The sequence below is a fragment of the Anopheles arabiensis genome, chromosome 2 (assembly GCF_016920715.1).
Source record: "Anopheles arabiensis isolate DONGOLA chromosome 2, AaraD3, whole genome shotgun sequence".
In the NCBI taxonomy this organism is placed as follows: domain Eukaryota; kingdom Metazoa; phylum Arthropoda; class Insecta; order Diptera; family Culicidae; genus Anopheles; species Anopheles arabiensis.
Window position 1 is genome coordinate 91,715,619 of NC_053517.1, and position 15,148 is coordinate 91,730,766.

The following is a 15,148-nucleotide window of genomic DNA, read 5'->3' on the forward strand; positions in this document are numbered from 1 at the left end:
CAATTTGTCCCAAGCAGATCGAGCCGATTCCGCGTCTTCAATATGGACATAAATTGTTGGGTCGAGTAAAAGGATGAGCTTCAATCTGGCTTGCAAATCCTTTTTTCGTCCACCGTTTCGAAAGTTCCATCCTCTTTTTTCACAGGTTTTACTACTTCCCAAAGTCCTTCGAGTTGTAGAAACGTTTTAGCAGCAAACTTCCAGGATGTCCAATTTTCCCGACCGAGCAGACGTTCAATGGAGGGAATACTTGTCGAACCGACGAAACTTGACGAGGAATTGCTTGAGCTAGGAAGCGCCATTTTCACTAAACTTTCTAGATTCAAGTCTTCGATATTCTGGATCTTTAATCAATTTTAGGTTCTGGGCCCATAACCTGTAGAGAGTAGCTGTGTAAAGGTTGCTGGTTGGAACAAGACTATATTTCTAGAATCTTACATTAATAATCATAGCCTACTATTTTACTCAAGGCTTGCTCTTCAACACATTTTGCTGTGGCTCTATGTGGCTCTTGCTTTAGAATGCGTGTGTATATGTGTGTTTAAACTGTTGCTAGAAAAATATCATTGCGTCTAACTTATTCCACTCCATTTGCGCTATATGTGTGATTAGTCATGTACGTTTTGCATGTAACACATGTGCGAGTTCCCAGTTTGGTAATAAATCAACCCCTCTAGTAAGTAGTGCTTATCGTGTTGTAGTCGTAGTAGTGAGATGAATCGAATTTCAAACGATCATTTATAATGCTCTCCGCAAATATCGGCCGTTGTAAGTGTAATTTGTAATGTGTTTGCTATAAATACTTCTACCGTTCAACAACACTATACCTGTTTCTTTAGCGTCTTTGGAATGATTTAGGCTGCTCTCGCAATCTGGCGGTTTAGAGATTGTACCGAGAATTTTTGCTTGCAAGCGCTCAGCGCACTATCCCGACTCTATTGTCACACTAAGTCGATTGCACGTTGGAAATGTGCGAGCTGCTGTTTCAAGCCAGAAATCCTGTAACAATTCAAACACGTGGTATGCTATTTTTATGGCAACGTAAAGGTATTTCGGGCTTTTTTCTGGATTGGTAAATTCATGATCATTATGATGATCATGTTTTTTGTATGATCTACATGTGCACCAACGGTGCCATCGTGCATAGTACACGATCATCGATGAAGTACACGATAAGAAATAATGTAAACTGGGTAATGTTTTAAGTCACTCATATAAAAATAGGCCCTTGTAAATGTAAATTGATAAAAAAATGGATAATAGACGATTAATGTTGGTGCTTACAAACTAAAAACCGCAACCAAAGGTGGCCACCTACAATTCACTTCTACACGGCTTCCAATTCTACGCCCTCCCGTACCCCTTTTACAGTCCTAAGTATTATCAATGTTTCATCCCAAAACCGGTGTGGTCACAACTCTTACGAATGAGAATTTCTCCAAAAACACTACACATGCCAACGAAAAACGTGCTGGACGAGCCAATTACATCGATTTTACATCTATCAAAACATCACACGGTTAATTTTCTGGATGGATTTGGAAATCGCACGAAAGTAGTGTAGCACAGTACCACCATCAGCGTGGACGTTTCTCCCCCCTGCGGGAGCAACGTCTTACGCCGTCCACGACTAGTTACACTTGACATCCTTCATCAGCTGCGTGTACATGCTGCCCTTGGCGAGCGACCCAACCGGCCCTTTGCACAGTTCGGCGTTGGGTCCGTGCGGTTTGTACGTCCGCTCGGTGCGTATCGCACGATCCGGACCGGTCGATTTCTTTTGGCTGCCCTTGGCCAGATCGGGATTGGCACCGTTCCAGGTGACGTAATCGGTACTGTGAAGAGAGCAACAGAAATAGAAAATAAATCAATCGTTTATTTAAAAAAAACAATGGAGGTAAAACAATTGGGGTACGAGAACTTACAGCAGCAAATCATCGTTCGGACCCTTGAACAGCTTCATGTTCGGTCCCTTGGTGGGGATGCGGGACGCTAGCTGCGGTGACTTGCCGTCCAGCTTGCCGTCGGTGCCCATCTGCTGCTCGCTGGATTCGTCTTCCGAGGAGGATGTTCTAAAAATAGAATACCTAAACATTACACCGCATGGGACGAACACCAGAAAATGTAATGCCAAGGACAGTGGGAGCAAAGAGAAACAGAGAACGTGATAGAGATAGCGAAGAGACAGAGCAAGAGGGGGAGAGAGAGAGAGACAGAGACAGACAGACAGATAGACAGAGAGCCCACACAAATATGGAGCGAAAGGATGGAAAAGGGGAAGTGGCGATAGAGAAGTAGAATGCATGACAGATGATCGTGGTGTCACGGTGATGCTAGTAAACCGATTAGGGGTTTATCGTTTCTGTACTAAAAACGAGTTAGTAGTCTCACACGTTGTACTAAATTTCGCATGCGTCTATGGAACTACTAGTTGTATGTATACTTTTTTTAGATGAAACTAGAACTCAAACCTACTCTTTGAACTAATTGGTTAACTCCTAGACTAATCAAACAAATTTAAAACAAACCAATGCGTGATGAACTGTACAGTACAATGTGTTTTAGTAAACGGTGAACGTTCAAATCATATTTAACACTTCTGATAGAGGGGTTCGGGTGAATGGGAATGCTATCTACTAATACTTACATACAATAGTGGTTTGCATCAGTGAAGATAACGTGCATTACAAACGTACACGGATAAGGGATATTTTGGGGGGTGATTGAATGGTAAAGATTTGATAACAGCTTTAAACTATGTGTGCAATGATAAAGGGTGTTCCGTTCAAAGATCCGTTGGTCGTCTCACTCACTCACTAAAATTTCTGATATGTTTCATTCTGAGGAGATCTTTTCTTAGTTCAATTAAGGATATACTATTAGAATGTACTAAAAGAAGCTTTCCTGTTATTTAATTACTAAAATTAACAAAAACAGCAAAAAAAAACAATAGACTTTTAAACAATAGAGCCAGGATGTTAGTACATACATTAGTGCATTAGTACATTACAGCATTTAGTACCCACTTATCGTTATGTCTATTCGCTAACACGACCAAGCTTGAAACGGAACATCCTTCAACGCAAAACCTGTGCCGATGGTGAAATCGAACGAATTCAATTAAGAAAACCACACCGAATGTTCTTCGACACTCAACAACCGGATAAACGGACTTGTTAAAACCATTGCATTGCAACCTTAAAAGATCGCGACGATCTCTTGCCGTGTCGATGCACGCCTGGTGCACAGGGATGTTCATGTTTAGTACAATTAACAACGAAATTTAATAGAAACCAAATAGCATACCAAATATAGAAACACACACACACACAAAGAGTAAATTTCATAAGAAAAAAACACACACGCACACACGGAAGAAAAATAGAGTAAGAAAAAGGGGAAAGTAAAACAAACAACGGTAGCGCGTGGGGGGCCACACTATCGAAAGGTATCAAAAGGGCATACTTTGCGTGATCGGTTTTGGCTTTCGGGCGGTTCTGCTTGCCAACGCTTCGGACACCGTCGCCGTCTCGCAGCTTGGTCGCCGGTGACGAGTCCGGGGACGACGAGTCATCCGGTGTAGTGTCGCTGCTGGACGATTCCGTCGTACTAGCACCGGGCGAGTGGTCCGCTTCCAGGCTCGCTGCGATGGTTGTTGAAGCTTCTGCTGCCGCGCCTTCCTGCTGCTGCTGCTGCTGTTCGGTCGCTTTAACAGTGCCGTCCACCGTCGTCTTGCCCGGGTCGTGGGAAGGGGCCACAGCCACGCCGCTACCATCGTGGGCCCGTTTGGCCAGCAGCGGTGTGCGAGGCTGCGACGAAGCGGTGCTATTGCTTCGACTGCAACAAGCAACAATAGCGGCCACACACACACACCACAATAGAAGACACAAATACAAGTAAACGCACACACACACACGCACGAACGCACGTGAAACAAACATGAACGTGATGATGATGATGATCGTACGTGGTGGTGGTGGTGATGATGTCACACACGTGGTGGTCGGGTGCCGCCGGAAAACACACAAACACACACACACACGTACGATAAACGCAGGCGAAAGTGCACCGGTTCCGACGGGCATCATCGATTGGTGACGATACACGATAATTAATAGCAATTGTTTTTTGTTTCGGTTTTAGAACATTCAGGATGATCGCGCATTTGAAAGATTGTTGTTGATGGTGGTTGATTCCAGTTTGTTTTTGGTTAATTTTGTTGTGTTTGAAAACCAAACAATTTGCATTATTTTGCGTAGATTTTTTTGTTTTAAATGGGCCGAGAGGGGTGGTGTGATTTTTGAAATGTTGGATGAAAAGAAAAGAAAACACGAGAACGAGAATGAAGATAGAGAGAAACTCGGAGAAAAGGAGAGAGCGAGAGAAATAGTGAAGGAGAGTGGAAGGTTGAGCGGCTACCGGATGCGTTTATGCGCGATGTGAAGCATTGTAGCACATTTGTAAACAGAGAGATGAGAGAGATCCGGAGCACACTAGCAAACTAGTTGTTCTAAAAATGCTTCACTTACAGGTTTTGTACTCTGACACGCAACTATGGTGAGGTACTGCAGCATCACAAAAGTCAAGCGCGCACTAGAGACGCATGCAGATGAACGAGCTTAGGGTATTTAGAGGGATCAGATTGCTTGCAAACGACAAACTAACGATATGTACACCGAACACAGGGCGGCACGCACGGCATCGCAGGGTGCTCGGGTGCGGAACAAAAGCGGCCTATTGATGATGCTCTTTCCTCTTCCCTCGCGACAGTTTAGTTGCATTGGCCGCCGCCGTTTTCAAACAAGCTTTGCAAAGGAAAGAGTTCTAGCGGACGATCGATGCGCGATCGCTTGGGTTGTACTAAAAACAAACTAACGAAGCACTTCGCAGCACTAGTGCATTAGCGGCAGCGTTCTTCTCGCGGGGTTTTCTGTGCCTGTTTTCATCCACCCAATTCGAACCTACCTTGGCCCAGCACTGGCGCGTGCATTCTCCTTATCCTCCTCCGCCTTGTGGGGTGCCTCGATCTTGACGCTCTTCTTCTTGTCCCTGTCCTCCTGGATGACAATGTTCAGTATCTTTTTGGCGCGCTCCTCCGAGTAGTCCACGCTTTCCAGCGCCATCAGTATGATCTTCTCCGGCGTATCCTTGTACTTGGTCTGCAGGCGTGCTTTTACTAAAACAGAGGGAAAGAGAACATGCCATTACTTGCTGCATTATTCCGACCATTATTACAGGGGCGCATTACTTTTCTTCTTTTCCTCCGGCGACTTGAGCTTCGGTGTCGGTGTTTTCAGCTCCTCCTTTTTGTCGTCCTCGGTCGCTTGGGACGTGCCGGTTCCCTTGCGGGAGGCGGAACTGCGCTGCGGCACGGGCTGCTCGCGCTTGTCGTAGCCCATCTTGAGCAGCTGCTGGGAAGCGGTCTGCACGTTGTTGTCCGCATTGGCCAGCACGTCCAGGATGAGCGTTTCCTCCGCCTTCGGGAAGATGCTCTTCATGTACCTGCGGCGCGGTGAAAGGTGAAAGGTTCATATTAGTCGTCAAATTGAAAACAAACGGAGATGTTTTTAAGGCATTCTAAAGTAACGAGGGATAAACTTTCAAGCTAATAAGTAATTAAAATAAAGGCTTATATAGGACAAAACATAGTCAGCATGCAGTTTAGAGCGAAATAGGACAAATCAATATAAACCTGGAATAAAAAATAATATAAAAGTAAAAGTGACGACACTTCAAATAAGACAAGCACAGCTACAAAATTGTAAAACAAGCGTGTGTCCTAACGGAAAACAACAAAAAAAAACCCAATGGCGAAAAGCATACACACAGGCAGGCACACACACACATAGAGATAAAAAGTTAAAGTGCAAGTGGATGCGTTAGAAGTGTGCGTCCAAAGATTCGGAAACCTCAGCTTCATCTTCGGCGACGAGTGGGGCTTCGGCGAGCTGCGATACCCGTCCGCCGGTCCGTTCCGGGGCGATCCGTATCCGCCGGCGTAGCTACCGCTGGCACCGCTGGCCGGGCGCGGCACCGGGCTGCCGGTGCGCGAGCTGGACATCTCACTGCGCCCGCCGAGCACGGGCGTCATCTGGAACGCGGACACGACGCCCATCGCCGTGTTGTGGAAGGGCCGGTGGCCGAGCGGTGGCGTCGAGTACGGGCCGGGCGTCGTCAGCGGATGCTTCTCCACCTGCAGGGCGCTTATTACGACCGCCTCACGGTTGTAGTACCTTTGTTGTACGGGCGCACAGCACAGCAGCAGCAGCAGCATATAGGCAGGGGCGCAAACGAACATACGGCGGCAAAGGTACGGCGTGGAAAGCGGAGATAGGGCGGTTGGTGTTTTTTTGGTTTTTTGTTTTTCATGTCAGTGTTTTAGAGCGGGTTTCGGGCGGTATGTTGGATAGGATAGAGAATCGTTCGATACGAGATACATATGAAAGAAGAACAAACGTTAGCGTGCGATTAAGATCAAGAGTGAAAAAGGACAGAGATCGTGTCAAGTGTACAAAAACGGAGAAGCGAACGGTGTGCGAACGGCAGAAAAGCGAAAAAAGTGACAGTGTGTGTGTGTGTGTGTTTGTGGACAAAAGCTCGTTTTTCCACTTAGTTTTATTTGAATTGTAGTTAAATTTTCTACAAACGTATTGCTATCTTGCTCGATCGATATTATGCGGCCATTGTGGGCTGGGCGAAAGCTAAAAAAAGATGCAGCTCCTTTCCCGCAAAAACCCTTCCCAAAGCCACCAAGCACCAAGATCAAACAGCTTTCTCACTTGCTTTGCAATGAATGGGTGCCCCGAGGCCACACACAACCAAAGATCAATGAAGATGGAGCTGGGAGCGAGTGCTCGTGGTACACAAACCACGGCACGACAAAAAACAGTAAAAAAAAAGAAAAAGGATACAAGAATCTGCCGTGAGCTACATACACAACGAGAAAAGCGTAGAAAGCAAAGCTTAGCTATCAAGAAAATAAAAAGGACAGAAGAGTGGCAGTGCTTGCGTGGCACACAGACAGACACACACACACACAGTTACAGTTAGATAAAGAGCGCGGTGAGCAGGGGAAAGATAGACAGTAATGAAAAAAAAGCAAGGATGTGCTTTGATGGGACCAAAAGCAACGGAAAGCATTGCACGAACAGCGCAAAGCACAAACACACACAGCGCGGCAAAAAAAGCTGTGATTTGTGATGTTGTGTGTTTAAAGCAGGGATATGCCCTGGTACTGTTCTGATCTATTCCATTGATTGTTTGTCCTTAGCTTCCCTATTTTTTCCACAATTCCAACACTGTTCATATTATTATATTGATTCGTTACATTAACTAATATCAAGGTTTTCTTAAAGTATGTTAATAACATTTACAATGTTAATTTTCTTATTTAGTAACAACAGCTACTAAAGTATGCAATCTAATTGGCAAATGCAAAAATAGTTGACGTAATTAGATTCCGCTGCGCGTAAGTTCCCATTCGAACCGGTTCTGTTACAACCCTTGCGACAGGTTTTTAATGTTATTACAAACTGATGACGAACCTGACGTGCTCTTTAGTGATGGGAAAAATGAAGTTTTTGTTGGAATCGTATACGGCTAGCTCCGAAGTTTTCTGGAATCGATTCCGGATAATAGGTCCAGTAAGGACTCGGCTACAGAATCGGAATCGGCTCCGGAATCGGCTCCAGATCCGCAATCATAATCGGTTCCGGAATCGAAATCGGTTCCGGAATCGGAATTGGCTCCAAAATCACAATCGGTTTCGAAATCGAAGTCCGTTTCGGCATCTCCATAAGAAGAGATGTTTGGATCCAATGATGCTACGTATTGATAGCCGCAAAGAATCAAAATTTACTTGTAAACGATCCATTCTCATGGAGATTCCCGGACTGATTTCGCTTCCGAAGCTTCTTATTTCAATTCAAGAACTGATTCTCATTCTGGAGCTAATTCCAATTCAGGAGTCAATTTCTAATTCTATTACCGGATCAAATTGCGATTCCCAGGTCGATTCCGAATCCGGAACCGATTCTGATTCCGGAACCTATTCCGATTCAACTCCAAAATCGCCTCCGGAATCGAAATCGCCGATACCTTAGCTCGGTTCCGCTCCGGATCAAATTGCTATTCCAAGCTCGATTCCTAGGCTGATTCCGGAATCGATTCCGGATTCACTCCGGAACTCTGGAATCGGCCCCAAAATCGGCTCCGAAGTCAACTCCAGTACGATTCCGGGCTCCCACCACTAAGTGCTCTTAACGACGTGTACTTATCAGTGTATTGTGTTTGTGTGTATATATGGATGTAGCGGCGGTGGTGATGGTGGTGATAGAGGGACTCCCTACCGCCTAGCCCCAAATACTCACTTCTTCAGCAGCATCCGGATGTGGGTTTCCGGCACGGTGGGAAACATGGAGTTAATTTTAGCGACCGTGAGATCGGTTTCGGCCGCCGTCACGTTCGTGGTGAACGTCGTCTCGACCATGCCCTGGCGTCCGAGCCCCATCCGCGGGCTGGGCCGTACCATCGGTGACATTTCCTGTGTGGTGGTGGTTCGGTTGTCGGAAGAAAGGGAAAGAAAAAGGATAATTTAATTACTGTGTGACCAGTGCTGGGCACAGGTGGTGTTGTGTTTGTTGGTTTTGCCGGATGCCTTTTAGCACCAGGGTATGCGTAATTGATTAGTCTACAGGACATCGACTGGAAGCGTACGAGGCAATGGGAAAGGCAAGAGGATACTTACGATGTGTTGCTGCTGCTGCTGCTGCTGTTGCAATCTTTGGGCAAGGTTGGGGCTAGCATTAAGGCTCGGCACACCGGAGGGTGGATTCTGGAAGGCGGCCTGGGCTGGATAGAACGAGTTACTGGCGGGGTACACATGATAGGGAGAACCATGCACTGGCTACGGTTTTACGATGATGGTGGCAGCGTGAGTGTATACGATGTTATATTTCCGGTGGTAGGAAGGATACAACAGTTTACAGAATGTACACAGACGGGCGGGATGATACGGACGGGACAGTCAAATACAGACAGGATACACAGGATACACAAGATAGCGCATAAAACGAGAGAGAGAAAGAGATAGAGGCAAATAACGATTTGAAAGTATAGTTAGGACAGTTGTACATCAGAACCTTACACCAAACCGAAGGACTAGCCACTAAGAAAGGATGATTAAAGTTGCAACAAGATACATTTACACGAGGGAACATGTATGTTTGCCCGACTCTGTCTCTGTCTTTCGTTCTTTCCCCGGCCTACTTCTCATTAACTAATTCCTATAGCCTCCTTTTCCCCCGAATGCCCTCTTGAGGCAGGGCTCTTGTCGTGAGCACGCCCTCCAGCCTGCCTGGATTCGCACATTCATTGCTTGGGCTTCAGTTGTTTCGCCAAGGATCGTCGTTGACGCACGCACACGGAAAGCATGGTGACACACATTCGCCCCCTCCCCTCCTCGCCACACACACACACACACACACACTTACCTGCATGGAAATGCTATCGTTCGAGATGTGAAGTGGTGCTCCAGTTTGCAGCTGACGGATCCTGGCCCGCGGATCCTCCCATTGCGTCGTTTTGGTGAACAGGTTCACGTAGTAGCTGCACGAAATGACACAGTTAAGCACAGTGGAGGGTGTGTGGGAAATTAGTTAAGTTATGCAACCAAACGCACTCCCATACACAGACACACACACACACACACGGTCCAGGATGGTTTCCTTATCGCCATGTTGGATTTTCCCTGGCACAATTTTTCCAAAGCGCGCGCCCTATGTGGCGAGCGCACACGTGCGTTGGCAGGCGATTTGAGTAAAGAAAAACCATCCAAAAGGCAAAACGGGGTTTACTTACTAGCGACCTGTTCTGGAATCGTATTTACAATCCCAACCGGGCGGTAGCCCTACTTGCTCCATTTGCTCGGACATGCTTTTCACTGCACGCTTCTGCTCAGATTAATGCCTTCAAACGCTGTTATGCTGCTGCGACGTGCTGCTGGAGCTGACGAGGGAATGTTCTGACTGCGACTGCGCGGAAGTTCGGTGCTTCTTCTGCTCCACTGGCGAAGGCGCGGGAATTTAGGCTAGCGGAGCGTCACACATCACGACCGTCTTGTAGCTAATTTTGGGGAACGATAATTTTGTAAACGAATATTAAGCTTCTGAAAGTAAGTTCATCAATCAGATCACGATATCTACGGTAGATTTTGGGAGGGAAACGTACGCACCCAAACACCGTACACAGAACAGCACTGGTTTGTTTATAAATAACGGTGACGTCATGGATGGACCCTGCTTCAAACGTCAAAAAGCTTCGTTGAGTTTGAATGCGGTGAATTTTGTTGTTCCTTTATTTTCTGTATCTTTGAGTGTTTCAAACAAATTAAAAAAATGTGCAAAAATATCTCAGTCAAAACAATCCTCACAAAACAGTCTTTAATTACATTTCCACAAATATTTTACTGCTTACGTGAAATTTACTCTCCTCAAATGTCACTTTTGCTGTCCAAAATAGACATGTGCGGCCTTCCAGTGTGTTGACGAAACGACGACAAAAAAAACAACACACGCACACGAATTCCAAGCAAGTGAGCCAAAAACGCACGAATATGTGCCACTAAACAGTGAAAAACGACCGAAAACTATCGGCAAACGCGCTGTAAGACGGTAAAGTTTCCTCACACACCGTTTTCCGTGCGTTTCAAGCGACGGAAAGGGCGAAAAACCGCATCCGAGCAAAGCTGACCCCGTTGTGTGCGTGTGGGAGTTCCCTGAAAAGCAACCATCTGCTGCTGCCTTTCCCCGTCGAAGCAGGAAAACTCGGAAAATGGAGGATATTTTCCACTGGTGCCGCGAGGGAAACTCGATCCAGGTACGGCTCTGGCTGGACGATACCGAGCATGATATGAATTTGGGGTAAGTTTTCCCGATGTTTCGCCAGAGCTGTCACTGCAGGGGAGCGAGGCTTGTGTGTGTGTGCGTGTGAGATTTACCCATAAACGGAAGAAAATTTGCAACAGGTTGATGAGCAATATTTAAAGCACTTTAGAATATTTTCCTCTTAATTTGCAAGTAAAAGATTGTTCATAAAACTAGTGGAAAACCCAGTACAATTGATTCAATAAGAGTTTGAAGTTTATAAGCATGACGTCATGTCGTGTTTACGAAGGATGGAAGAAGCGAAAAGAGGAGGAGAAGAAGATGGAATTTGTAGAGGGGAATGGTTCATTCGCCCAGTAGCAGCAGTAGGCGGGGGAGGCGAGTATGAATGAAATGAACCTACGCGCACGTTTGTTTGTGTTCATTTTGGGGGACGGGCACCGTTTTAGCGGCGAAGAGAAACGTTTGAATATTTTTAGCAATCATGACTAACGTCCTGTTCCGTCTTTTTGGCTTCATCTTTTGCAGTGATGATCATGGCTTTAGCCCACTGCATTGGTGCGCGAAGGAAGGCCATAGCAAGCTGGTGGAGATGTTGCTGCATCGTGGCGCACGGGTAAACGCGACCAACATGGGCGACGATATACCGCTTCATCTGGCCTCTGCCCACGGCCACTACGATATCGTGCAGATGGTAATGAAATAGCGAGCCAAAACGAAGCAGAGAAGCGTTTTTTGTTACAACTGTTTTGTTCCATTATTGCAGCTTATACGCCACCGCTCGGATGTGAATGCGGCGAACGAGCATGGCAATACGCCGCTGCACTACGCTTGCTTCTGGGGCTACCAGGCTATCGCGGAGGAGCTGGTCAATAATGGTGCACTGATTTCGCTAGCCAACAAGGACGGTGACACGCCGTTGGATAAGGCGAAAGCGTTGCTCGCTACACGGTCAGTAACGGTCTCTCTTGAGCCAGAAACATGCCTTAATAATACATTAATAACTTTTACGTGCTCTTTTACTCCAGCTTACACAATCTGGCGGTAGAAAGTGGCCAAGAGCTGAAGAAGATCAGCTTCAAGGATCAGAGCTGGTCGGGCATGAAGACCCGATCGCGCGATGCCACGCTGTCCCGGTTCAAGGGCATCAACATCCAGGAGCTGACGCTCCACAACAAGGTGGCGATAACGCCCGGCGGCGAGACGTGGCGCGGCCGCTGGCAGAACAACGAAATCATTGCGAAGATACTGGCGATCCGCGAGTGTACCGCGCGGGTGGCGCGCGATTTCAACGAGGAGTTCCCGAAGCTGCGCATCTTCTCCCATCCGAACATTCTGCCCGTGCTGGGCGCGTGCAACGCACCGTCTAACCTGATCGTCATCAGCCAGTACATGCCGCGCGGCTCGCTGTACGATCTGCTGCACGGTACGGCCGGCATTGTGGTCGATACGGCGCAGGCCGTGCGGTTCGCGCTCGACATTGCGCGCGGCATGGCGTACCTGCACTCGCTCGAGCGCATCATCCCGGAGTATCATCTCAACAGCTTCCACGTGATGGTATGTGTGTGTGTGTGTGGTTTAAGGGGAAAGAAAGCAGTTTTAAGAGTTGATTTTAATTTTTCCCTCTTTGTTGCAGATCGACGATGACCTGACCGCCCGTATCAATATGGCGGACGCTAAGTTTTCGTTCCAGGAGCGCGGCCGCGTCTACCAGCCCGCCTGGATGAGCCCGGAAATGCTGCAGAAGAAGCGCACCGAGCGGAACTGGGAGGCGTGCGACATGTGGAGCTTCGCGATCTGCATCTGGGAGCTGGCGACGCGCGAAATCCCGTTCGCCGACCTGACGCCGATGGAGGCGGGCATGCGGATCGCGACCGAGGGCCTGCGGGTCACGATCCCGCCCGGCACCTCGCCCCATCTGGCGAAGCTGATCAAAATCTGCATGAACGAGGATCCGGGCAAGCGCCCGACGTTCGACATGATCATACCGATTCTCGACAAGATGAAGCGCTAAACCCGAGTGTGTGTGTGTGGTGCTTTTCAATCTTCTCTGTGTGTGTGTGCCTTCTCGAAGAGGTGCCTTGCTAACGGCACGCAACAACAAGAACCCGGAGGGAGTATTTATTTTTTCACCTTGCGCGGTTCACTAACTGTTCAGTCCCGAAATGCCAAAATGCGAGCGAGGGAAGGTTTTGCAAAAGCCTTACCGTTCGTTCGGCCTTTTTAACTGGTCAATTTTGTAACACTTCCAGTTTACTCGGTGTCCGATTCATGTTTGCAGCTCTCCAAAACGGTGCCTTAACGATTAATCTAGCAGCAAACGAGTAGCAAAGGGAGTGAAAGTATTAGCTCGGTGTGTGTAGCCGAATGGTTTTATGTCTCTGTTTTTGACCATCGTAAACGTTTAACCTTCTGACCCCAACCCCATGCAAAAAAAACAGTACCGAAAGCACAAAACGGGGGTTTGAACGTAATTTCAAAATCAAAACGGTGTTCTTTTTCTGTTTTTAAATGTTGTACTCGTTGTGTCGTCCGTCTGTGCGACGCGAAATAACTCTCCAACTAAACACTCTTAACTGTATGCGTTGTAGTTACTTAGCATATTAATGGATGTATTTTTATACCAGTAATAAAAGAAAAAAAACACATTTTAACCAACGTCATGGGTTTTGGCCAGAGTTCGTTGAAGCTCTTTTTTATAACTTATCACAAATTATACCCAAAATATTTTCCTACTAAAGATGCATAGTGTTCAAAGTAGTAAAATATAGTATTTTTCTTTAGTTTAATCCTTACACTTTAAAAAAACCATTTCTTTCGACCATTTCTCCAAATGCAACACCTTTTCCCCCAAAACACAGTGCTCAAAATTGTGCAGTCGAAGCGCTCTTTCTTTCTCCGTCTCTCTGCATCTCTCTATCTCCCTCTTTACGGCGATTGTGCACAAAGTAAGGCAGTGTGTCCATGACCTGCAGTAACATTTCGCTTGGTACACTTCCTGCTTGCTTTGGCACTAAAAATTGATCAAAGTGGGCACTGTTGATGCTCGCTCTCTCTCTCTCTCTCTCGCTCCAATCCTCTCATCTGTGCATGTGTTTGTATTGGGCTCTCTGTGTGGAGCCCTTTGGTGCGAGAGCAACTCCGAGAGGATACGTGCACGGAGCGCGATAGCTCCCCAAAGGACGAAACGTAACTGCGAAAGAGCGAAGCGAAACTCCACAAAAACAGCAAATAAACGGGAACAACGTGGGCGTGTGTAAATGCAGCACCAGTGCAGCGCGCTGCTTGCCGTCTTTCACGCAGCAGTAGGCTTTGGAACGGTGCAATGGCCGTGCCAACCCGTGTGCTGCCCCAAAGGTACCGACAGTGGAAAGTGCAGTTTCCAGTGCACCGGTAAGAAAATCCGGTCGTTCCCATCCCGGAGGTCCAAGTGTCCTGCCATTTGCTCTGTGTGGTGCTGCTGTCTGTTGGTGAGCACCGCGACCCACTAGGGTAGCGCAAAGCCACTCGAAAGGAACGCGGAAAAGGATGTCAAGTGTTTTGGCTGCGACGACAGAGGCCCATTTCGTCGTGTCCCGGCCGCCTGCTGTGACGTGTGTGTGTGTTGGTGTGTCGCTCGCCGTCGCTCCGGTGTGATTTACTTCTGCTCTTTCGGGCGGGATTGGGGGATTGGTGCGTAGAGTGGTTTTGTGTGCTGCAGAGTTGCACCAGTGACAACCACCAGTGAACAAGTAATGCAGCGGGTGCAGTGTGCCTGTGATTAGATAATAAAAACTGTTTCCCCTGGTGCAATCAGGTGCAACCACACCCGGAAGTGTATCGAAATGTGAGCTTTTTTTTGTCGCAGCTACCAGCACGAAAATGTTTCCCGGGAGCTGCCGGGACGCGGACCAGCTGGAACATCATTCGCCGTTCTCCAGCAGCAACTCCAACCACTCCGAAAGGTATACGGTGTGCGAAGGTGTTCTTTCTTGACGCAGTAGCGCGCCCAGCCATGCATTCTCACCGGGGCTGATTCCCTTTTTGTTGTATTGCTTCTGTTTTTCGTTCATTCCTCGCTCTCCTGCTAAAAGCCATTTCCCGTTTTGCACTGGTTTGATCAGCTGAAAATAGGTCAACGATTTCTTTGTTTCTGCTGTGCCGTGCGGCGGACCGAACCCCAGCAGCGATGCGAGCGGCCACGGGGTCAGTTCGATTAAGAAGGCAATGGAAGAGCAAGGGTGTGACATTTTATGCTTTTCGCCTGCCGGTCCTGGTGTGTGCGT

General features: G+C 47.4%; 3 protein-coding genes across 9 annotated transcripts in view; 2 read left to right on the forward strand and 1 right to left on the reverse strand.

Annotated features, from left to right (window-relative positions):
• Positions 1–1,180: 1,180 nt before the first annotated feature.
• Positions 1,181–10,323, reverse strand: LOC120897946 (muscle M-line assembly protein unc-89). 7 transcript variants are annotated; one of them, XM_040303182.1, is made up of 11 exons: positions 10,232–10,323; positions 9,859–10,122; positions 9,492–9,606; positions 8,747–8,905; positions 8,370–8,542; positions 5,910–6,233; positions 5,249–5,502; positions 4,966–5,176; positions 3,466–3,837; positions 1,926–2,087; positions 1,181–1,835 (listed from the first exon to the last, which is right to left on the reverse strand). In XM_040303182.1, exons 2-11 carry the CDS (start codon positions 9,930–9,932, stop codon positions 1,631–1,633), a joined length of 2,049 nt encoding a protein of 682 aa, XP_040159116.1. In that variant the 5' UTR covers positions 9,933–10,122; positions 10,232–10,323; the 3' UTR covers positions 1,181–1,630. The 7 variants fall into 7 exon arrangements, with proteins under 7 accessions (XP_040159116.1, XP_040159117.1, XP_040159115.1 ...); XM_040303183.1 differs by having other exon boundaries at positions 1,926–2,072; positions 10,203–10,297; XM_040303181.1 differs by having other exon boundaries at positions 10,203–10,297.
• A 507-nt stretch (positions 10,324–10,830) lies between these two features.
• LOC120897949 (integrin-linked protein kinase) lies at positions 10,831–13,541 on the forward strand. The gene is made up of 5 exons (XM_040303195.1): positions 10,831–10,919; positions 11,412–11,577; positions 11,650–11,834; positions 11,912–12,440; positions 12,520–13,541. Exons 1-5 carry the CDS (start codon positions 10,831–10,833, stop codon positions 12,895–12,897), a joined length of 1,347 nt encoding a protein of 448 aa, XP_040159129.1. The 3' UTR covers positions 12,898–13,541.
• A 431-nt stretch (positions 13,542–13,972) lies between these two features.
• Positions 13,973–15,148, forward strand: part of LOC120894935 (ecdysone-induced protein 78C) — a 32,592-nt gene continuing 31,416 nt past the window's right edge. Inside the window, exon 1 of the mRNA XM_040297836.1 lies at positions 13,973–14,827. Coding sequence (XP_040153770.1) covers positions 14,745–14,827 — 83 coding nt within the window. The 5' untranslated portion in view covers positions 13,973–14,744. The remainder of the gene's footprint in view (positions 14,828–15,148) is intronic.

Bases quoted from the DNA above. Each gene is read 5' to 3' on its own strand.
- LOC120897946 (XM_040303182.1), bottom strand. From the start codon at position 9,932: ATGTCCGAGCAAATGGAGCAAGTAGGGCTACCGCCCGGTTGGGATTGT. The intron at 2,088-3,465 runs GTATGCCCTTTT...TGTAATGTTTAG, and splicing joins GCCAAAACCGATCACGCAAA to GTATTCTATTTTTAGAACAT. The intron at 1,836-1,925 runs GTAAGTTCTCGT...CTCTCTTCACAG, and splicing joins CCGAACGATGATTTGCTGCT to TACCGATTACGTCACCTGGA.
- LOC120897949 (XM_040303195.1), top strand. From the start codon at position 10,831: ATGGAGGATATTTTCCACTGGTGCCGCGAGGGAAACTCGATCCAGGTA. The intron at 11,835-11,911 runs GTCAGTAACGGT...CTTTTACTCCAG, and splicing joins AAAGCGTTGCTCGCTACACG to CTTACACAATCTGGCGGTAG. The intron at 12,441-12,519 runs GTATGTGTGTGT...TCTTTGTTGCAG, and splicing joins TCAACAGCTTCCACGTGATG to ATCGACGATGACCTGACCGC.